This window comes from Homalodisca vitripennis, chromosome 6 (assembly GCF_021130785.1).
Source record: "Homalodisca vitripennis isolate AUS2020 chromosome 6, UT_GWSS_2.1, whole genome shotgun sequence".
NCBI classification, from domain to species: domain Eukaryota; kingdom Metazoa; phylum Arthropoda; class Insecta; order Hemiptera; family Cicadellidae; genus Homalodisca; species Homalodisca vitripennis.
In genome coordinates, this window is record NC_060212.1 from 57,890,184 (window position 1) to 57,915,911 (window position 25,728).

At 33.1% G+C, this 25,728-nt stretch overlaps 1 protein-coding gene across 1 annotated transcript; it reads left to right on the forward strand.

The window, feature by feature from the left end:
- Positions 1–808: 808 nt before the first annotated feature.
- Positions 809–1,318, forward strand: LOC124365392. Its single transcript, XM_046821369.1, has one exon. The coding sequence runs from the start codon at positions 809–811 to the stop codon at positions 1,316–1,318; it is 510 nt and encodes a 169-aa protein (XP_046677325.1).
- The last annotated feature ends 24,410 nt before the right edge of the window (positions 1,319–25,728 follow it).

Sequence of the window (25,728 nt, forward strand, 5' to 3'; positions counted from 1 at the left end):
GAAAGGAAAGGAAAATGTTGTTCCCGATTTGCTGTCTCGTTCTACAGGTTTGAATATGGAAAATACGGCGACTTGTGCAGTGATAGTGTCAGTAGATATTAGCGATCGGTGGTATCTTAACCTGAGGAAAAAGGTGATTAAGAACCCTGCAGCTTACAGCCAGTGGAGTGTTCAAGAAAACCAGCTGTGGAAGAAGATTGATGACCTATCAGCCTTATCTACAGAAGAATCCAAGTGGAAATTGGTATTACCCAAGGACATTCGACGTCGAGCTATAGAAGAATGCCATGATGCCCCAACCTCAGGACATCAGGGAGTTTTGAAGACGTACAAGAGAATGCAGCAGAAATATTATTGGCCAAAAAATGAGGAAGGATGTGGCGTCGTATATTTCAAAATGTAAAATTTGTCAAAGTACAAAATATGATAACCAAAAACCGGCAGGGTTAATGGGAGAATATCGTGGGATGCAAGAACCGTGGAAGATGATTTCGGCAGATTTGATGGGCCCTTTTCCCCGTTCGCTAAAAGGAAATAAATATCTTCTCATTGTCACTGATTCATTTACAAAATTTGCTGTGTTGAAACCTTTAAGAGCTACTACCGCGGCGTCAGTTGCCAGACATTTAGAGGAAGGTTTTTTTTAGTTTTTGGAGTGCCAAAATATATAATATGTGACAACGGTTCCGAATTTATTGGGAGTCCAGTCAAGAAACTTGCACAGCAGTATAAGGTGAAAATCATGTTTAATGCTAGTCGCCATCCCCAAGCCAATCCTACGGAGAGAACCAATAAGACAGTTATCACTATGATTCGGGCTTATGTAGGAGACCACCATAGGAATTGGGACCAGAATATAGCTCAATTGGGATTTGCTCTGAGATCTTCAGTCCATGAGTCTACTGGTTATACCCCAAATCTTCTCGTCTTTGGACGTGAACTCACGGTTGCTGGCTCCGGATTTGATGTTTTACAATCTGAGGACCAACTGTCTTCGGTTGGAGATTGCAAGGAGTACAGTGATAAACTAAAAGAACTTCAGGCGATACATCGAGAAGTGTCTGAGAAGCTGAAAGAGGTGCACCGTACCAATGCCCGTCACTACAATCTTAGAAGACGCCCCCAGACCTACCGAATTAATAGCCTGGTATGGAAGAAGAACTTTACTCAGTCTGATGCGGTTAACTTCATTTCTGCCAAATTAACACCAAGATTTGTAGGCCCATATGTCATTTGCACAAAAGATTTCTCCTTTGGTTTACAATCTACAAGATCTTCATGGAAAGTCAATAGGAAATTGGCATGTAGCCGACCTTAAGCCCTACAACAACTAGTCGGAGAAAATTTGGGAAATTTTCTTCTGGTGGGGGGGTATTTGTAACATGCTTTCTACTTGATTTAGTATATGTCCCCAAATGAGCTTGATCACTCATTAGAATATCAAGTTAAAGAGCTAGCCTTTAACGTTTGGACGAAATACTCAAGCCTGGAAGTGTTGCATTTTGCCTAACCTACCATAAGGGCGCAGGAGAAATTCATTTTAGCGAGTGAAGGACATCGGCTACTGCTAACAGTAGGTCAACAGCTGTTTACCGGTAGGGCAGGCTGTTGATAGTGATATTGACATTGATAGATTGATAGCGACATCCCTGTTTGGGACATGCTTACCAGTAAGGAACATTCTAGTGGCTTCTGGACATTGATGATACGACATCGGACACTAAATGAACCCTCTACACTACAGTGGATTACTTTGGTTTTCAGAAGAACATTTTAGAGGTAAGCAGGTGTCCTTATTAATAATATGTATAATCATGGACAGAATATCCATTACCGATTTTATAAATTCAAGCCCCAACCATAATTAAAGTATCAGTAATATTTTGAGTAAAGGGTCGATTGGCCGTAGTCACGCCGAAGCGTCACCTCGTGGCGTTGCCGAAAATATTTTCATGTCTGGAAAAGATAACTATATATTCACAAAATATATCACAATAATTTCATAAAGGTGTAAAAAACCCATTTATATAATAGGACTGTTTGATTTCTGTATGTAAATTATTAATTATAATGTACGTTACCTTGCTAATGAAGGATGTTATAATATTTTCCATTGTGGCCTAAGCAATGTAAAGCCTAATAAATATTAGATAATTTTATGTCGATCGCCAAAATGTAGAAAAGATAGTTTTTTTCATGTAATTGTATTACTTTACTGGAAGCCTCCCATTACTTCATGTAACTGCCCTACTTCAGTAGGTTAAAAATAATTCATCACTGTTGTAATAATTCATTTGTACTTCTAGTATACACTCCGATTAAAATGTTATAAAGAAATAATAATGAATACAATTAATCAGTCATGATACTTACAAAAATGTTTGTCTACCCTAATAAATTATATATTAATTACAAATAAATAATTAAAACTAAATCTGTTTTATGTTTAATATACATGCAATCTAAATTAGTAGTATACAATACAAACTCTTATTTAATAATACATTTAAAGTATAGTCATGTTCAAGTACAGTGTGCAACTTAGGTAAATATTCAGATGAAAGTAGATATATAGTTCACTACTTGTTTCAAATATAGAGAACTTTCGTTAAGTTATCCTTGGTTGGGATAAATTAATTAAGTAATTTTAGTTATACGATAATTGTAACAGGAGGATTAGGAAACCTATTCAGAGTGTTGTGTTAAATTAATGTAATGTATTTAACGGTTGTAGTACAGTAGATGTTAAACAAGATAAACTATAAAACAACTTGGAATTACAGCCTAATTAATTAAATAATTATGAATGCTAATTTGATTAAACCAATTTATAATTTTTATGTCTTGTAAAACAATGTCGTCATGTCACAAGTCTATGGGTCACCATGAAAAATATTTGTAAATAATAGTTGTGTACTCTAAGCTTATTTTCTATGTAACTAAATTTAATGTTTGCTCGCTCAGTAAACATAGTAATTTTTCCTATAAAATAATATATACCTATATAATCTTTAGTATCTAGTATTGGTATTGCACTGTGCAATGTGTGATTGATTATTATTTTAATAAAACTGTTTCTTTGAAAATAATTAATAATACAGGCAGTAATAATGCTAAACTTAGTAAATACTAAAAGCAATTGAGTCCAAAAAGCACTCCATTTTAGTCACAAAACTATTTCCGCTATGACACTTGTACCTTTTAGTAACTGTAATTGATGTTGCAATCCCGTGAAGATGCTGTGACAGTTACTTTTACAAATATGTCTTTTACTGTTGTCTTGAATTATTATTCGTTATGGTGCTTTCGTTATTGTATTTATTATTCAGTGTCGTTAAAACTTTGAATACGTTGTATGTGAAGTAATTTTAAGAGCTGGGCTATCATCTTTGTACATTGTGCAGGGTTTTTATTCCCTGGAGCTGATCGTGGCTACTGGACTGAGGATAAGTCTGTTAGCCCCACTGTTGCTGCGCTCTCCGAGTTGCTGTTGCCGGCAACTGCCTGTTCGTCTGCCCCGCCGTACCGACCGACACTACCGTACCGCACATCCGGTTCACCCGCGGTCGTTGTGCTTCCTCTCGGTTCGGTCGACTTCGTTGAAGTTACCGGGCGTGGACTTGTCGTCTTCTGGTGAGTGACTTACAAATTTTCTGGTGATCTCTCAGGTATACAATATTCCTCTCCGAGGACTGGGACCATTCCTCTCGATATACCTTTCGAAGGATACTCAGCGCCTGGGACTCCAGAAATAAGAGTTGCATCAATTATTACTCTTTTACTGTCTTTAGGTAGTTAAGTTGGTTTATGTTAAATGTTTAATTATATATCTGTATTGTAAGAAGGGTTTAATTATCTCAAGATATCTTATCTAAGTCTGTGTGGTTATATCAGTAATAGTCTTGGTTATATCTAGTTGTTTTGTTTCACTGTAACGCAGATTAGAGGCAATACTGGCCGTAACTGTTATAAAATAATATGGGATACGTTTTGCCCTGTACGGGAATTATTGCATTAAACTCGAGTCTGTAAAGTTCTGTAGTCTTGAGTTTTCCCGTCTTCACAGCTTAACCATAATTTTCCTATACTTTTATTATAAAGTACTCTACTAAGATCCAAGGAAAGCTAAGGATTCAATAATTATAGTTACATTAATATAGTTTGAGTCACGCCAAACATTTTCCTACTTACTAAATTTAGAAATATATTCTTATTCTCACAATTAAATTTAACGTTTATTGTAAACGATTAATCGACCTTTGGTAATTCTCTTGGGTCCCTACACCTGCTTACCCTGGTGAAGTCCCGGAACCTGGAAAGGACTGGTTCCTTGTTACAGTCCCTGGAGTCTCCTTCCAAAACAAGGTGGCGCCCCAAAAATAAATATTGAACATTTTTCGTCGTTGTTGTGGACTTCGCCTAGGACTTGGAACAACTTACCCCCTTTCCCCTGAGCTAGCCAGCATCAGTAACAGAGACTGGTGTGGACTGTTACATTATCTTCTTTAGGAGGACACTATTTCTACATATGCCTTTACCATCTTTTTCTAATTTTGATAGATATGAAAGAAGTAGGTTTATGAGTTTATTTGAAAACAAACCTTTTTCCCAAGTGGAAACATTCACATTTTGCACCAAAATGTTCTTTATAATCTGGTTAACTTTTTCTTGAGCGGCAGTCGTAATAAACCTTCTATTTGCGCTGATATTGTAACATATTACTGTAAACATTTTTTTTACATATATAAGTTTCAAAGAATTAGGTTGAACTGAAAGCGTAGTTCCGATATTCCTGTACATTAGAAGCTGTGCTGGTCACACATTTATATGTGCATTTCAGTAAATAAAACTGAATGTCTTTCTTTTCTTTACAGAAAACCTGAAGTTGGTTGTGAAAGTTTAAGGAAATTTACATATTTTATAGAAAGTACAACCGTTATTTGTATAGGCTTGTTTGTGAAGTCTGTGGAAAAATCTAAAAAATCCACTCTATTTAATAAAAAAACGTAATATTATGGTTACATGTGATACGTTTGTTAGGGCTGCCACTTCTTTTTCGGCTAAATTCAACGAGAACAAAAACAAATATATATAAACCTAAGTCAAGTATGTCAATAAGTAAATAAAGAATATACTTTTAGAAATCATAAAGCACTTTAGTATAATTGAGCAGAGGTTCTTGATTGTATTGACTTTGATTGAATATTGACCACCTGCAGTGCAATTAATAACTAGGTTAATATTAGGTAATCTACATGAAACTATCTCGGACATCTTGACCTCCTGTGAGTGTGGAAAAGGAACATACAATGTCCTACATAAAAAAATAAAATGTATGGTCCAAGTTAAGGCTAATAATCAGTAATTGGCTCTATTTATATGATTTCAGTTTATTTTAAGTGAAGTACCAAACGCATCCATGTTTTCAAACCCTGATTCGTGGCCTAGTTAAAGCATTACTGACAGCGTAGTCAGCTTACACTGGAATTACCATAAACTTGATAGGATTAATTTGTGTAATGCTTGAAACTTAAACGATCACAAACGTTTGCTGTAGAATTTAGCAAGTGGAAAACGTTTTACTAGATTTTATAGTCATTATATGACTTCTCCAGTTTCGCCAATATTAAACGAAATTTTTAGGTTATATAAGTAAGTTAATTTATACACTATACCTGAACATCAAAACAATAAGTAGGCATAAAAGACATCCACCATCGTAAATCGTTATTCTTGTATTCTATTACTAATTCTATAAAATGCTTGTGTAGGAAATATGCTTAAAGTCTATGCTTGTGTGCTTGTAAATCGTAAATGTTTTTAAACATTTGTGGTATTAAAGTTATTTTTTTTATATTTATTTGTTGTGCCTTTGTGTTAGATAAATTTAATAGAAATCTTGTATCCCAGAATTCAAAATCCCTTAAATTTGAATAGGGCACGATGTTTGGAAAAGGGTGTCATAAAATTCTATAGTACTCATCTATTGAAACTAAAAAATTGTTCTGTTAACATATGTAGAGAAATGTATCATTTACCCACTAGCCGCAATTTTCTAATATTTATGAAACATACCTCTATAACTAGTTAAAGCTACAGATACAGACTTTATAATTTATTGGTTTTGATAAGTAAGATGGAAATTACAAAATGAATAGGTTCACGGTCAGAGATTACTGGAATACAACGGTTCTATGTTATTACTTTTACTGTTTCTTTCAACGTTCTTTAAACAGGCTGTTGTTAATACCATATGCATTTTTACTAATTCAATATTTCTTTACGGGGATTCTGTTGTCATGTTTAACGCAATATTTTATTTGTCATTTTCGTAATAATGTTTTTAATCTATTATATGGAGGAAAACTAACTTATCGACATGCTATCCTAACTATTTAACAAACTATTACACCTAAAATACGTTAATATTCCTTTATAATGTCGCCAAAAAAATATGAAAAGCACTTAAAAATTTAAAAAATATTTGAAATTTTTTGAATTAGTTATTTTTACAGTAATTGGAGATATAAAGTGTAAATGAGGTTGAAGGGAATATGTGGTGAAAACTTGTGGGAAATAAAAAAGTGAAACTGAATTTGAAATTTTGAATTTTTGATGAAATGAAGCCAAAAGAAAAATATTCTCTTCATTCAGACAAGAGCTCAAATTCCAGGCCATAAAGCTTTTCTTATTGCTCAATACCCTCCAGCTTCCTCTGTTTATATCTTGCTGCTATTTAGGCCCTTTTGGTCTCATTCTCAACAGTTAATTGACTTTTATTTCCTCAATTTTAATAAGTACCTTTAGCCCAAATGAACAGTTTGCAACTGCCTCACCAAAGAGTTCTTGCAACACATTAACCCTACCTAACCCGTAAACAGAGTTTTTTAAGTCACTATAGAATCCGAAACTTCTATTTTTAGTATTTAATGTGCAAACCAAAACTTTTTTTGGTGTCCGTGATCATATAATTGTATTGAAAGAATAATTAATTCGGTCTTTACACGCAGGCGTCTTTGTAGTAGAGTATGGTTTGGAAGTCTCTGTGGATAGACTTTATTTTTACATAACTGCCAGAGAAAAGTAAAGAGCAGACGTAAATTATGGAGGATAATCAATTTTTCGGAAGTTATATTAGTATAAGGATAAAAATTTTAAAGTCAACATTGTGCCATAGACAATAATTTTTTAATAATAATTTATTTTATTGCATTAGAAAACTGAAATACATATTTAAATATTATTTATTATTATTTTATTATATAAACTGGCAGCTATGAACACAATTTGTAAACAATTTGTTCTCAATTGGTAAAACATTACTCAATGTTGTGGCACACAAACAACCTTGTTTTACTAAGCTGGTTATACCTGTTTCGCATAACATACAATTTTTATAGAGATTTAGTTTAATCATTCTTACTATAAAGTATTGTAAATGTGTAAAAATAATCAATCAATTGCAAACATCAGACAAGGCCTCCTATAATTTAGGTTTAATCAAATGATTCCCCAGGTCGGTTTACTTTTGGCTGGTGTGAACCTGCATGTAAAGATCCTGTGTACTTGGTACATCAAAAACCGATGTGTGATTGATATCTGTGCAACCCCAATAAATAACGAAGAGCGACACATCACTGAAGAGAAATTATTATCGTTAATACGTAATCTTCCTCTCAGAAGTACACATAAACTGACATAGCTCAGTATACAGTAGTGAAAGACGGGTTTTAGCCGTTGGGCAAACATTAGGATGTCATGTACACAAACAACGTCCTGTATTACTCACACTTAGTGACAAGATACCTACATTGCGATCTGTAACAAGTGGATATTTGTAGGCGTATTATTACTATTTTATTATTAAACTTCTATATTAATTGTAATTAGAATTATCATTAATACTAGCATTTTTATTCAAATTCCCACTAAATTGATGTTTTGGGGTTTAATATAACATTTATTTCGTATGAAACCTAAACTATTTTTATGCCCTGGAGTAAAAACCCTGACGACCCTTATGCCCCTGACCCTTATGAGTAAAAATTAACAACACATTACAGGACCGATTTAATACTAATTTTTGCAACGGTAGTTTGTTTAAAACTGGCCGCTGTACAAGTTTGAGGCATGAATGTTTAAGTGTAAGTAAGTCTTATGTCAATCCCGTTGTAAAATAAAAAGATTTTAGATCTATTACGGAAATTGTAGTATGCAAATAATATTATATTGCAAAATAATTATTTAATTTCATTTTATTTTAATATCTGGTGTTTGTACTTGAAATCGATTTTCTATTACTCAACATGTAAAAAAAATAAATGGAAACGTGTATTACTATTACATTTTACCTCTAAAATGTGATATATCTATGTTAATGTATTGCCCTCAGTGTGCTCCTTATTCACACATACCTTCCTTTCAATTTATATACCGGCTTACAATAAAAGTGATGCCTTATTTGAAGGTATATTATAACAGGACATGCTATAAAATTCTTTTAGCGACAAAACTTGTTAAGGAATTCAAGTACTACTATAACTAATTAGCAATACGATACATGTACTAATAACCGTATGGAACTGTGTAATGGGTAAGGTTATTAGTTCGTCACATCAGATTACTAGGCTATTCAGTACTCCAGATCTCATGTGGCAAACCTAAAATTCAAATGTAGTAAGCTATTTACGAAACATGTATGCTTCCTTGAAGAGAGCGTGCACCGAATCACGACGATGAAAGTTTATGTTTCAAAGTAACTGATTCTAGTTCCATTTAATTGAACTCGGGGCTACAAGACCCACAGAAAATATTTTTAAAAGGTGACTTCATGTGACAACGAGCTTAATTAGAGTTCAAAGATTATCATCCATCTCAAAACACTTTAAAATAAACAAGTCTTTTGAATTAGTATTTTTTTTCTTCAGTAATGAAGTAATGTGTGCTGAAGAACACAATAAGCACGAATTTCATAAGAAGAAACTCCAGCTTAAATTCTAACTGTAGAACCGGTTACAACCTCCTTGATACCTTGCCTTCAAGCAGAATACGAATATAGAATGAGTTAGAGCATCCTGGGTGTACGTGTACTCGTCATTATTAATATAGTACAATCGGTTTCACGTTTGAATTGATTAATAATATCCCTTTACGACTTTCAAATTCAGAACCTGCTTATTTCAGAAAATCAATAATTACTTTGCAGTATACGTAAACCTATATATAACCCTTTAGCATTGCTAATCAGGTGAGAAAATGTTATTCAAAAAGTGTTTTGATTATATTAAATGTACTTTACTAGCATATTGTTTTAAATAAACACATCTAAATTAGTTTTAATACAGTAATTCAGCAATAAATAGTTCTTATAATAATGAGAAGTTTAAAATAATTTATAGATATTTAACATATTCATTCTTACAATAAAAATACAGAAATTATTTTTGTTTTAAATGAAGAAGAAATTGGAGTCGTAGACTGATATAAAAAAAACTGTAAAAGTATTAGAAATATAATTGAACTTTTTATAATCAATAGAGTGTACATTCTTTCTCAAAACCAAAGAGTGTACTTTGAAAGAGAAAGTGCCTAATGGAGTTATCATTGCTGGGTTATTTAATGATGTATCCATAAGAATGGAATCTAATGTGATGGGTCATAAAACTGAACCGGAAGATATTTTTATGTCTTATATATTGTTTCTTCTTTAATTTTGTTATTTTGAAATGGATCGGAAAATAGAAGTACTTCAGTTCCTCAGAGCGAGTGGTGGAGGACAAACACTACTTTGTATAAGCGCTGACTAATGCTACTTTGTGAGTGCGTTACTCTGAATTTTACTGAATGCTGAGTGGTATGACTCTTTTATTTTACTATAAAAAATGTTTTATTAAACTTAAAACTCGTATTTTATCTAAAGAGAATTAAAATAGATTTTCAACCACTTTTTTATCTAATGTTTGTTCAAAACGTGTTGCAGTTTTCTCGGAAACGAATTTATTAGGTTCGGTATTGTAAATTTGGGTATTAATTTACAATAGTTTATGACGTTAACCAAAACATTTCTGTATCTAAAATTTTAATCTAATGTAATGTAAATTAAAAAGTAAAATATAATAGAATTCAAAGGCATCCTTAAAATAATGTCTCCTTAAATCAGTAAATTCGTTTAAAGATAAAGGCATTCACCCAGTAAATGGCATTGTGTCTAGCATTCCCATTTCCATATCATAAAACAAAGTTTTTTTGTATTATTATAATAATCATTTTGAAGTACTTATTATGTATTCAGGAACTAAGTAGTCTCATACAAATAACATTTAATGGTTACGTTTGCTTCGTCTTATTAATTTCCGCCTCCATGTTAAAATTACGCCATTGGCCTTTTTAAAAAAAGTTTGAACCCATTACTCTATATGGATAATATCATCATATACAGTTTTCAACATATTTATAAGTTGGCCGCTAATGAAGAATCTGTATCTTACTATGTGTCATACTCAGTTCCTCTTTAACATATATTGTCATTGTAGTGTCCATAAACGAAATATTTGATGTCAAAGCACTCCTTGGCTATGCAATAAAATTGGATTTATTAATACCTTATATGCAGTTTTATTCACAAAAGTGTTAGCACTTAAATAGTATTTACATCATATGTTAAAGTTAAAGATGTTTGTTTTCAGTCAACTAAAGATATAACACAGAGAGACCAGACACGAGGATCATATATTGGTTTGTTTACCAAGGGACGGATCGATCTGTGTGCTGCAGACATCTCAGCTCTCAATCTAATTGTGTTGTCCGTTATGTTATGTTTACATCCATCACTCATTTACATAACGTCTTAATTTATTTCAATTTTAATCTCACCCTCTGGAGTGTTGGTATATAAAATGGTTTGATTAATTATCAGAAATTAACTTATTTACATCATAACACCTACCATTAGCTAGATGATTTCTATCTGAAGACTATTGTACAAGTTACGCAAAAATTTACAATTTCAAACAGTTTAATCTAAGTTACTCATAAACTGTTGTATAAATTTCAAGTTTAAATACATAAACAGTTACTTGCAGTTCAGGTTCACTGATAATATTTATACTCTCTTAATGAATGGTACTGTTTTTAAAGACATTTACGATGTTCTATTATATACAATGTATGTGCACAAGTTTACAACTTGGACAGACATTAATAAATAAATTAAATTAAAACATGCTTTATATATATATATATATATATATATTATATATATATATATATATATATATATATATATATATATATATATATATATATATTGGCAACAATAATAAACTAAATAAAACAATACAGTTTGGCAAATATATTGTTTTTTGGTAACTTACGAAACAGGAGAGGGATATTTTTTTTAATAAGAGAAGGATGTATTGTTTAAAATATATATGTATCATAATATACGTTTACATGTATATTATGAAGATTTATATATAATATTTACATACACATAAACATATATATATATATATATATATATATATATATATATAAATATACATATAGGTTTATGAAAACATATAAAATAAATAACAGAGTGAAACTTTTTGAATTTTATCAAAACTTAAGAAAGCAGGTAGGGACATTTTATAATAAGAAAAGTATGTATGGTTTACAACATATAAAAGATATAAACTACATAAAAATTTGATAACAAACGGTTGTTTGTTCCCATATCGCAATTTAAACAGCATTTCAAAACTTACACTTTAAATTTTAGTCACATAGCTCTCATTCACAATTTTGAACAAAAATATGCAAAATTTAAAATGAGATTTTCTACGGGCAGTTGCTTTTAAGTCAATATGTAGTTCCTCAATATTTTGAAATGTAATCCTAAATTAGAAATGTAGAACATCTGATTTTAATGTTTTTAACTACTAACCTTTAGAGTACGTTTGTACAAAGAAATAATATTCAACAACTTAAATAATAATAAACTTCTAAAATTATTTGACAACACGAAACTGTTATTTTAGCACTGGAACGTGCAGTAATAACAGAGGGTAAGTGGTATATGACGTTTGTTATCAAAAATAGAACAAGCCTTAGTGGCAGAGAAGTGCGCTGTAGCAAGTGCCTCGCACTTCACTAAACCCCACTCGTGTACAGGAGTGGTATACATGTTAACAATTAGTTTTGCCACATCGTTTACCAAACTACGATTCTGAAATTAATAGTTGAGATCAAGCTAAATGTATCATATACAAGTGACGATTTTCAGAGTGAGTTTCAGTCTACATAACTGTTTTACAAATTAACTAGAGTCAATAGCTATAAATATATCACAATTTATTTACTTTTATCTAAATTAAAATGAACACATATCTTCAGCCATGCAGTATACAAAGTTTGAACATATATTTTAACCTCATAAAGGAAATCCCTTGTCCAGTCGTCGATCGTGTCCACAGGTTGCGCTTGAGGTAAGTAGATTTATCAGTTTTCAATATCATATGTTTCAATTACACTGTTTCGAGAGTACAAAAACCTCTAACAGACAGCAAACTACCTCGACTTTCATAGCAATGAATGTGATCAGATTTTTTCAGATTACAGGACAAAACTTAGGGCCTAGGGCACAATTTTACCTCCGTGAATGGACTGTATGACGCTCTTGATTCAAACAAATCCTAAACACAGGTAGAGCTGTTATGATTTTAAATACCTGGGAATCGATTAAGTGTAGGTTCGATTACACATGAATTAAAGTTATAAACCTGTTAAAGTTTTCAAATTATTCATTGTACGTTGATAAATATTTTTAATCTGCATAAGAAAACAACTACCATCCCGTTTTATTTTTCTTAGCACGTATTCAAAACTTTTAAGGAGCCTTTATTCGCTTATAGACGATTAACTTTCAGGAAGGCCGAATTCCGTTGTCCCTTAAGAAAACGTTGATCGGATGCGCGCTATGATCCAATTAGATAGATACTGCACTTATATTATTATTTAAGCTTCCCTACGGATTAATCCCGCAAACCGTATGAATAATATTGCATATTGTTTTAAAAGTTATAAAAAACATTTTCCAATCAGTACTTCAGGATTTCAGGAGAATCAGCTATCACTCCCTCCATCTGCATAATAATGGTGGTCATCGGTTTATTTCCAAATTTGTTTACTAATGATGAAACATATTTACCACTTTATACTGCTCTAATTCGAGGAGAGAGAGTATGAGTGTTTCAAAGACGACCCATCACCTATAAAGATCAAGAAACAACGATGTGTGAAGAAAATAGTCCACGCTGATTTCTTTAGGAGTACGGGACTGATGAATTCTATTACGCTGAAAGGACAAAGGACTATCAGAGGATTTATATTTATCTCTCGATTCCTGCAATTACCTTCATAATATCAAGTCCCTCATCAGAAATTGAGTGGAAGAAAATATGTCAAACTAAAGTAGACGGTACCCACTATTCTTTTATAACATCAGAGAAATCCATTTTTCCAAAGTACAGTGAGGGAAATGGCAGTAGTGAGAGTAAAAATGTATAATTTTATTTACAGCAAGCCTGAAATAATTTAAAAATATAGAAGAATTACTTTAATGCCAAGGTGTTAATATTCTGTGTTTTTGTAACTACATATTTGATACAAGATATTTAGTATATACTTTTCGAAAGGAAAATTATAGAAATTAATGTTTAAAAATAACAGTGAATCATAAATTACTAATTTTAAATCCTGAGCTATAGATATCTCTGAAACAGAAGTAAAAGAGAAACAAATTTAACAAACGTTTGATAACTACAGAAATGCTATTATACAACATATAATTTTGTGTGCATACGAACAAATTAGAAAGAGTTTAACATAACTAAAATCTCCTTAAAATCAGGGTGATACACTTTGATTTTTAAGGAAAGGAGGTTAGCCTGTTTTTTTTTTTTTTTTTTTTTTTTTAAGAATTGTATACCTTACGTTTAGATCTTTTATTGCTTTTTGAGGTACAATAAACTTGTTTTATGTTGAACAGAAGGAGGAAGTATGCCACAAACGAATCCGTAGACAAACTGAAAAACGATGGAGCACCGGAAATGCCCGGAACTTCCGTTGCTGAACACTTTATCTCCTGCAATTTTAGTGTAGAAAAGATAACCGAGATGGTAATTAAAAACCGAATCATATTATCAATTTGTAAAATATTTCATTTTTTAATTTTACTTATTATTCATTAATTTTCTCGATTTTTCTCTAGTTGATGTAAACCTATATACTTATAACATAGCACAGATCAGTTTTATAAATTTGTCTTAATTCCTGCTCTTCCTTAAAGATGGCTCCTGATATGATGTAACGTGCCATACTAACGTATACACGGAGTGCTCACTAATATCAAAGATTACAGCAACGAAGTATAAGTAAACAGGTCCAGTTTTGTCAACAGCTAATTTCCGGCACGTTAGCTAGCTAACAGTCGGAAGGGTTTATAGGTTCTTGTGCAGCCTATTTGCTAAAGTGTTATAGTATTATTCAGGTTAAGGACACCCATTTCACCTCCTTATTTTCTGACTGCTTTGCATGTTGAACCGCTATTAATACAGTTGTCTTCCCTTTGAGCTTGTATTCAAAGTTAATGCAAAATATTAATACGCCTTTTGTCATCATATATGTGTATACTGGGTTGATTTTAAAATTAATTAGTGTGCGATTTAAACATTCAATAATTTACCAGATTATTACTGAGTTGATATCAGGCAAATTTAAAAACAAGAACCTACCTATATAAACTATGTTATTTTTATAACATTTTTTCATGTCTTTTGTGTGCAAATAAAAATGGACGATTATCCGTATATAAATTATAAATGAAGGAGTTCTTTCAATACAAATGATTCCCCGTTACACATCTTTTTGTTCTTTAGAGTACAGATAGTTGAAAGATCCTCTACTGAGTTTCACCTTTGGTAAGTAAAATAAATACGAATAATAGACTTCATATACATAATTTGTTTTTATGATGGCGAATATGCGATGGAATTGGAAGCTATTTCTTACTAGAGGATAAAAATTCAAAACATATAATCTCCTTAAATAACCGGGAGACCTTGTTTCTAAAACTTACATTTTACTTGAAACAGTATCCATAAACAGAGATACTCATGCATGTTTGTGCAGCAGTTCTTGTTCAGTCATCAGACCACATTCAGATTCTTATGAGTATCAGAAGACAAGGAGTTCCCAGAAATACGGTCTTCCTTACTAATAGAAGCGTTATCTATGGATCTATTTCACAGAAATATGTTCCTTCTGTAATCATATAACGTTATATTAGGACTAGTTCCTAGAAAGGCGGACCTTCGTTAATCATACACGCGTTATCTAAGGGTCCAGTTCCTATCCAGGTGTTGTACTATGTTCTTTCAAGTTTTCATATAATTTGTTTTAACACATTATCTCATGTATAATTGTAAAATAATATGCATGATATAAGAAAATTTATTGCTTCCTATTTTATTGAAGGGGCAGATTCTAGAAATAATCTGAACACTTCCCCTACACACACGCGCTCGCTCGCGCGCACGCACGCACTTACGCACGTTATGTTGAGTAAAAAACCATAACTAAAAGGGAAGTCAGCACTAGTAAGAGTTGGATTTTTCCACCCAATCAATTTTGTAACCAGTTTGACAGAAGCATTTTATATAATCTTTTTATAACACATTAAAACATAGACAACAAGTTTTCCAAATATAAATTTCCTGTCGTTACCATACCCCTGAGACGGGGACTCGGTAAATCAAGTGGTTGACGGTTAAAACAATCGTGAACTGTATCCGTTAAGTGTAACTCTGCCAAGCAAGAGGGGGCACGTGTAAATTTTACAATAAATTAATTCCTACATGAATTCTGCCAGTGCCGTAATTGTTCTTTATATCGAGTGATGAATTAAAGCAAATTATTCATGCAAAACTCAGCATATAAATATGTTTTAAATTTAATATAAAATCATTTAAAATATTAATAATAAAATACTTGTTTAGTATGTCGTATTATTTTAACTATAAATGCATTTTGGAACACTACTATCCATCAGTAAAGTAACCAATACTGCTACAGAAGTACTTCATTATTGGCTGAACGTTAGGAAAGAAATGGGCTGGAACACTTTAATTTCTGTCAGTCTGCACGATATCTCGAGAACAAACTTACCTTCAAGAACCTTCTCTTTTGTACAGGTACCGTCAAGAATAAGCATATGATCTGTCTGAGGATTAGTGAACAAACTCACATTGCTTTTTTGTTAACTATGATTGCAACGAGTACATCACAGAATAATTAAATAACCAAATTTATAATTATGTACACTGAAGATTAGTTCTTGAATATTTCTCAAAGAAACCAAAGGAGATCCTATCAACGAGGTTTAATCAGAGCTCTAAGAAATCTTCATGTAAATTGAGTTATGATTCGAACACTAAACCCCTACTAGTCTGAGTAACTGTTGGAAATCAGTATAAAAAATGAATAATCATAATTTTTAAATAACTTTAAAACATACATAAAAATGTTGAAAAACAAGGAATGAAGAAATTTAGTTTAACCAAACAGGACTGGTCTAGATGAATATTCCTGAAAGAATAAATAGAATAAACCTGTTTTTGTTTTTAATTCATCAGAATTAACAAATTTAAATGCAGTACTTATGATTTCAAGTGAATTATAAAGATTGTTTAACAAATATAACAAAATGCTACTCTAACCAATATATAAGTAGGTAGCAGTTATAAATTTAATAACTGCAGATTCTGCATTATAACATTATTAAATATTGACGACATTATCCGAATTCTCCATTAAGCGTTCACCATTAACTACGCTATTAAAAGATACACTGTAGGTGTAACAAGTTATCTTTTAAATGTTTCCGAAGACAACTTGTTTTAACGGAATGATATAGCCTCAAGTATTTGCTGGAAATTTAAATAGCTGTACAAATCTTGACAATGAAAAGAGATTCTTAATTTATTGCGTTAATTATTTACCTTGTTTAGCTTACTTTTTAATTAAAAATATACGGTTATTCTGTTTTTAATACTTTATTTGCCAAAGAGTTCCTTTCAATTAATCATAATAACGTCATGGATGCGAGCCAACATCATTATATCTCATGTCCTATATTTGTCAGCAAACAGTGTGATGGATGGATTAAAACAAACGAGAGGGAAATCATTGTTTCCATGAAATTAAACTGGAATAATTATTCTTGCTCGAGATAAAAATAATAAATTTAAAACGACCTTTTCTTTTTAATTCCAGCGTAAAACTTAATCAGTTTTTACCTACGTATATTCTATATTATTCTCCATAAAACTCATTAATTACAGGGTGGTGGAGCGCGGTAATTTGCTGATTTGGAAATGAAATAAAAAAATTATGAACTTTAGAAAAAATTATTTTTTATTTTAATTATATAGAACAGTAAGGGAATTTTTAAATTACATGGTTTTAAATAATGTATCTAGCAAATGTCGACCTTCGGCATCCACACACTGCTGCATACGTTTTCTGAAGTTTTCATTAACTCTAACAAGCATGTCGACTGGTATTCTGCCAATTTCAGCCTCAATATTGTTCCTTAGGTATTCCAAGGTGTTGGGACGGTTGATATACACCTTCGACTTCAGGTAACCCCAAAGGAAAAACTCGCATGGGGCTAAGTTTGGTGAGCGTGCTGGCATGTTCACATCACTCCTCAAAGAGATAAGCCGTCCAGGAAACATTTGCCTCAAACAATTCATGGTAACCCTCGCTGTGTGTGCAGTGGCACCATGCTGTTGGAATCATATATCCTCTAATTGCATTGCCTGAAGAGCCGGCTGAAAAAATCCTGTATCATAGTCAAGTACCGTTCGAGTTCACAGTTATGGCACGACGGTTATCCTGAAAAAAGTAAGGGCCAATGGTGTCTACTCGTGACATGGCGCACCACACAGTGACGCGGTCCGAATGCAGAGGTCTCTGGTGGACTTCTCTGGGGTTTGTTTCACTCCAGTAGCGCATGTTTTGCTTTTTGACACACCCACTTGGAGAAAATGTGCCTCATCAGAAAAGAAAAACAATTGCGTCACGCGGTATAGTTGCAAGCATGTCTTCACAAGAAGTACGCCGTGTCAAATAGTCCCGTGCTGACAATTGATGGGCCACGCACATTTTATGCGGGTTAAATCTCAGTTCATCATGAAGAATCCGGTGGAGAGAACGTCTTGAAATGCCCAAGAGCAAGTGATTGCTTCCGAGCAGAGCGTTTTGGAGATTGCAGTACTGCTGCTCTAACTCTATCGATGTTTTCCGGTGGTGTAATCCTTCTCTGAGATCCCCTTCATACACATGACACATTCCCTGCTGTTCTGAATGCAGTTACCCAATTTACAACTGATTGCCGACCAGGAACACGTCCGCGTGGGGGAACAGCAAATCGTAAACGAAAAGCACGCCGCACTGCAATGATCGAGTGGGAATTTGAAAAATACGCTTCAACACAAAACGACCTCTCCTCTCGTGTCCACTGCATGATGGCAACTGGAACGCGGAGGAATACAAATCTCCCGTCAGCCCCTATAAGCCACGCTCGCTCTCCCTTCTCTTCGACCAACAGTGCCGCCACAGCCTGCAGTGCAAAAAAGCAAATTACCGCGCTCCACCCTGTATTAGACGTCTTTTAGGTTTGGTATAGCTTCGTATGATTATACATATAAACTAATGGTACCGAACATCGATACTGCGTCGACGGGCTAAATGTAGTTTGTATTTTCCGATTAAATTATTATTTCCGATTATTTTTGATATTTTTTCGTTGTTTTAACCATTCCTTGAATGTACAGTTAGCAAAGAAGAACTATTAATATTAGCAATCAATGCTATTTAATAGGTACTCTACTATAAATATTCGTTGATGTAAAACAGGACAAAATAAAATACAAAACACCCGACTTTGCAAAATATATCTAGAGCGCATTTACGGGGTGGGGGCGAAATAAATTAATTACACCTTTCAAGATTTACCTCTGTTCATCAGCTGGTCAAACTTTTCAGGTGCAGCACCAGTGCGATCTACAAAACTTTGCCATATTTGCAGAGCATTATACTTGGCAACCGATTAATAAATCATTTGTAGTCATGCTTTTTAATGTTTATTTGCTAGTATTAGTTAAAGATAATAAATGTTTATAATTTTTAATAATAAGCAAGGAAACGTAAAAATGACCATAATAGTCTTCAGATAATCTTAAATATTTCGATATCTCTTTAGCTGTACGGTTCAAATAAATGTTAAACGAAGAGTAGTAATTTAATTGGGTTGGAAATTGGCATCAAACCAGTAGGGCGCTCTTCTGCTGATAGCGAATAATCTTCATGCAATTCATTGCTGCTGCCTACTGATTTTACATCTACTACCCTGTAGTATTTCCACTTGAAAGCCAATCTATAAGAGGACCATATTTTTCTAATAATTAGTCGCTAATCTGCAAATGTTAACACTACAGAAAATGCGTTTAAAGTGGGTCATATAAGATAATTTAAGATGAAATATTTACTAATTGTAATTATTGTTTAGTTATAAAGGTTTTCACCTTTAAGTACATACTACAATATGCATATTAAAGTCATTAGCACGATATCATCTCCTTTAATAATACTCCTTTTCCGAAACATCCTCGTATAAAAGAGACTCTCACATTTTATTAACCGACCACTAGTGAAGTCAAACCCTTCGTGGGGGTAGAAACTTTTTATTTGTGTTTTCTATCCACTCGATGTCTCGAGAACGACATTACTTGTAATTTGGCATAAATATTCATGTTTGAGTATGAGATGCATTGAGTTTGTTATGATAATGCATTGTAATGCAAAGAATTTGGCTAAGCATTAAAGAAGATTTTTATATTAGTTTTAAGGGAAACCACATTGATAATAGGGAAATCATAGAATAAAATTATATTTAATTCGATCTGGTCCTGGGATTGCTGGTATAAATCTTATGTTATATAGTCAAAGTTATGCAATCCAATTTATTCCAAAAGTGATTCCAATTTATTCTTGAATTTCTCAAATTAAACCAACAGTTGATAAACCAGATGTTTATTTGAGTTCAGGCGCTTATAGATTGAAATGCACTGACGGAAAACATGTTGTACATAGGCCAAAAGGGCAGCAGAACATTTAAACTCCGTTTAAAGAAACACATTTCACCCCTTAATAAAACTTATAGGACAGTCTAAATTGGCTTAGAGTCTGAATAATAACAACAACTCTTATATTAGTAAGGCAGATAATAATATATAAATATTACACCACTGCCACGAAGAACACACATGAAATTGATTAGAAGAGATAGAGTTATACGATATAAAGGCCATTTTACAAGAACCCCAATGGGTTGGGGACTCAATCAAGTGAAGTGATTTAAGGTATTACTTACTGCATAAAAATATAAAATTCCTTGAAATGAGGTAACTCTGGACTAAATTCTTATAATGTAAAAAATGAATACAATATAGTTAACCAAAAACTAATTTTGTTTCGTAATATGATATTTACACCACTGAGTAGTGCTGAGCTGTGTAAAGCTCATTAAAGTACTTAACAGGTTCCTTGCCTTCTGCATAATTTAACACCCCAACTCTCTTCTGCCGAACGTAAGCTGTACTTATGTAAATAATTTCTCGTGGAATCCTAAATCAAATACACTCCTCAAGAAGTTGTACAATTATTAGGAATAGTGCCTTTACGGTTAAATGTAACAGTCTAGAGAAAATTTACCAGTTTATGGGATTTAATAGAAAAAAATCAGACAGCTGATGATTTATGTTTACTTTCAGGATTAAGTGGCGCTAATGTAGTCACCTTGTCTCTGTTAATCCTAGAATTTGTCAGAAGGGAATTTATCCTCCAAGTTTCCGCTCTCAACCGATCTATTTTTAAACCCACAAATCTTCTAGGATGTGTACCATTTATGTTTCAGCATTGAAACAATACCACAAATCTCCAGCATTTTATTATGTACTATTTCAGATTTGGTTTGCGTTCATCAGTTTTTTTATATTATAGTGACATTTCATATGTTGACTGTCCCGTAAAAGTTTGAAATAGATTGAGATTTGTCCCAAAACCTATGTGTATAGTTGATGGATTCTGTGAAGTTGATTACGACCTGTAACGACGAAACTTATAATACATATGGCAGCTTTCGCCAGAAAAAAATAAAAAATGTTCATGTATATTAACTAACCATATCGACTGAAATATTATTGTAACCGCTGTATAGGTTGTTTTTCAAATTCCCGTTGTCCTAGAAAGGTCACATTTTACACTCATGATTATTAACTACTTAACTGACTACTGGTACCGGAAGTGCATTATACAGAAAGTAGATTACAACTGCCTGAAGTATTTGCTTTTCAACCGAAATCTTTTTAGACCAAGGTATGTATACATGACCGGCTTGATCGGAACATCAGGGCAAATGGTATTAGCGTGCCAGAAATATCTTAGACCGTATATACTTGATAGTGGGTGAAATTAGACTAATTTACCAAAGGATTTTCCACTAATCACCTAACTAATTTCCACTAAATTAACTATTTACTCGTACTTATATATTTTATTCATCAGTTCAACAATGTAAACGGTTCTGCGACACCAGACTTACCTTAGACACGGAAGTCAGTTACATTAACCGGAAGTGGACGGTACATGACCAAAGTAAAATTTTTCAGTCCTATGAATGTATATATTTTTATGATTGCGGCAACAATCCAAACACTACTGGGGCACCGGGAATAACTGAGACATGAAAAATTTACAAGGGGTGAAAGTAGAAAACGCTTTTATTAATTTAGGCTTCTCAGTCCGATCATGTACATATTTCTTTATCGTGTCACAAAGGCGAACACTACCATGGCGTGAGGAACATAGTTGATTCAAACTATAAACGTTTCTTCACGCACCAAACCTGAAATAAGAACAAGTAAAAAAGTATTTCAAGTGCTATTAAAACTCTTAGAGCTATTCATTCATATATCTTAGAATTTTTACAAGAAATTTTATATCTCTTTGGAGCTTATACAAGTTTTTTACCCTTCGATTTCAAGCCCCAAAACATCCTCCTTAAACTTTAAGTCTAATTATTCTGAGATGGATAACTCTTTATCCATCTCTATATATAAATCTTCCAGTCATTATCACTTATTTTCGTTAGTGCTCATTAAACATTGTTAAAAGGATATTCCTATGATGTAAGTATGTAATTTAAGAGGAAACAGTGAATAATGCCCAAGTAACTGCTAGTCTTTTATAAACTTGAAACACGTTGTAAAATATTATTGAACATTAGCGAACAGGTGCATATTAAATTGAATATATAAGTGTACTACAATACACACTTTCAATCAAGTCTGTGCCACGTAGTAAATACACATTTATTACGCTAGAATAATGTTCATTCCAGAGAAACAATATTTTCATCTAACTAACATATGAGATCATGACAGTCTCTTGCAAATCTCGGTTACTAGCAAGTCCCGGTCTGAGAAACTTTCCGGTCTCTGGCAAGTCACGATCTTTCTCAGATCCCTGCTTCTGTCAGCTTCCTTCCTCATAGAGGTCCAGAACTTGCCATTGAGATTTTGAGGCATGTAACAAACATTCCCGTCTTTTGAGAGTGCATAGCCATTTTGGGATATTTTAAATTTCCTGGCCTCTATCAGATCCAGGCTCTGGCAGGCCCCTACTTTGAGAGCTCCCGGGCTCATGTCTCCAATACCTGCTACAATTTTAAATGTTTTAAAATGCCTCTAGAGAGATATAAACTTTATATCAAATTGAAGATTCAGATGACTAACCAGCAACTATCTCACTTGAGTCTTAAACAGGAGTCGCTTGATTTGCCAAAAACGAGTATTATATGGAGAAAACACTTTTTCATCCACCCTCTTTACCAGTTCATTACACAAATATTTTTCGAAACTAGTTAGTTCAGTTTAATATCGTAATCTGTAATAAATTCAATAAAATATTGTAGCTAATTCTGTGGATTAAGAACAATATCGTCAAAGTATTGGTGTTTTAATGCCTTCAGAAACCAGAAAGCTATAGGTGACCTTGTCTACCTTAAATTTAAATAACACTATTGCAATTTAAAGTGTCCCAAAACTATATTGTAACAATTTTACTGAAAAACAGTGTAATTATACACAGTGAGGCGGAGTTATTATTGATTGTTTACGCAATGTTTCGACACAATTTGAACCATAAAACGTAGTTTACATGAAGATTTCAGTTACGTTAATCATATCACACCGTTATCTACTTATAACTGTGCACAATTTATTACTCAGCACCAGGAATCATGAGCTCAAAACAACAAGAAACCCAAGGGACGAGTCTGATTGAATAAGTTAAAATATTGACTACAAGAAACTCGAGGGAGTCGTACCACATCGGCGTACGTTATTATGCCACTGTCACTTGTCAACTTCTGGCACTTCACGGAACAATGCAGGAAACGTTGCTGGACACTGTCAGTTCAAATATTTAGTGAAAATATTGACACCACAGTTTGTACTTCAATAGGAGTAGGGAATAAGTTGTGGCTTGTTTTGTGTTTTATTTCCTGGCTATTTTAAGGTCAGCCACTAACATCTTAAAATCCCTTATAACGTCATCTTGTATGTTATTTAGTTACGTTTGCTACAAAATCAAACAAAATTGAGTCATTCAGTATTATTTGAACTTAAAATATTAAAATTATAAATTCTTAAAATAACAAAACTAATTTTATTTGATTTATATTAATGGGTTTCAAAATTGTTGTTTTATTTACTTCAGTACACTGTTTAGAAGGCACTTGACAAATAATAATCGAGATATTCTTAATAACGAAACAAGTCTTCGTTTTAAAGCAGAACAAACACTAAATTACCAATAACATGTTTATTTAACAATTAGCAATCAATCACTAACATTATATTCACGTACTTACTACTACTCAATGCTCTACCTGCAGTTTAAATATTGCTCAACATCATGTGAATGACGAAACGATTCGTTTGTAGGTCCTATGTGAGAAACTTCTAAGTAAATACTTAACTGATGTATAATTGTGAAATCTTAAACAGGCTCCATAACGATTAGACAACCTATCAAGAATAGATCCTCGCTTCTAATATACTTACTTTACTTATTAAAGCAATAGCTATTACTACACATTTACGACTTGAATACCACATATAAAATAACTAACGCAGTTAATTTCCTCATCCATACAAATACAAGTACTCACGACATTTGAGCAGTTTAGTTAAGTCACTGTCACATACACATATGTAGTCACGACATGTGAGCAGTGTAGCTCAGTCACTGTCACATACAAATATGTAGTCACGAAATGTGAGCAGTGTAGCTCAGTCACTATCACATACAAAAACAAGTAATCACGACATGTGAGCAGTGTAGCTCAGTCCCTGTCACATACAAATGTGTAGTCACGAAATTTGAACAGGGTAGCTCAGTCCCTGTCACATACAAATATGTAGTCACGAAATGTGAGCAGTGTAGCTTAGTCCCTGTCACATACAAATATATAGTCACGAAATGTGAGCAGTGTAGCTCAGTCACTGTCACATACAAATATGTAGTCACGAAATGTGAGCAGTGTAGCTCAGTCTCTGTCACACACAATTATGAAGTCACGAAATGTGAGCAGGGTAGCTCATTCCCTCTCACATACAAATATGTAGTCACGAAATGTGAGCAGTGTAGCTCAGGCACTGTCATATACAAAAGCAAGTAATCACGACATTTGAGTGGAGTAAATCAGTCGCTTTCACATGCAAATACAAGTAATCACGATATTTGAGCCATGTAGCTCAGTCACTATCACATACAAAATCAAGTAATCACGACATCTGAGCAGTGTAACTCAGTGACTATCACTTATCACTGACGACGCCTAGAACGGCAGCTCATCAGTTCACATCAGATACACGCTATCGACATTAATACTAACACATGAGCAGTGTAACTTAGTGACTATCACTTATCACCTTATCACTGATGATGCCAGCACGGCAGCTCATCAGTTCACATCAGATACACGCTATCGACATTAATACTAACATATGAGCAGTGTAACTCAGTGACTATCACTTATCACCTTATCACTGATGATGCCAGCACGGCAGCTCATCAGTTCACATCAGATACACGCTATCGACATTAATACTAACACATGAGCAGTGTAACTCAGTGACTATCACTTATCACCTTATCACTGATGATGCCTAGAACGGCAGCTCATCAGTTCACGTCAGGTACACTCTATTGACACCACTTGGTGAATAAGTTATGGCGCCCTGGGAACTTGAGCGAACGCTCGGTAAATATACATGCACGAACTGTTACTGTTTCTGAGAACCAAAATTACTTACAGGATACTCCCGAGAAAATTAGAATAATTACCATTACAAATATAAATATCATTTTATTTTTATTCACTTGTAGCTTTTGCATGTGACTGATTATTGCATGGTTTCAATTTATATTAAACACTTTTAAACGAATATTTAGGTTTTATTTTATATCAATTTAAAACAAATAACCCATTCAGAAGAATACTTTAATCTACCCCAAGTTACCTTTCCTTATAACAATATCTTCACATCCACAAAAATT

Excerpts from the sequence above, each read along its gene's own strand:
- LOC124365392 (XM_046821369.1), top strand. The coding sequence starts at position 809 with ATGATTCGGGCTTATGTAGGAGACCACCATAGGAATTGGGACCAGAAT.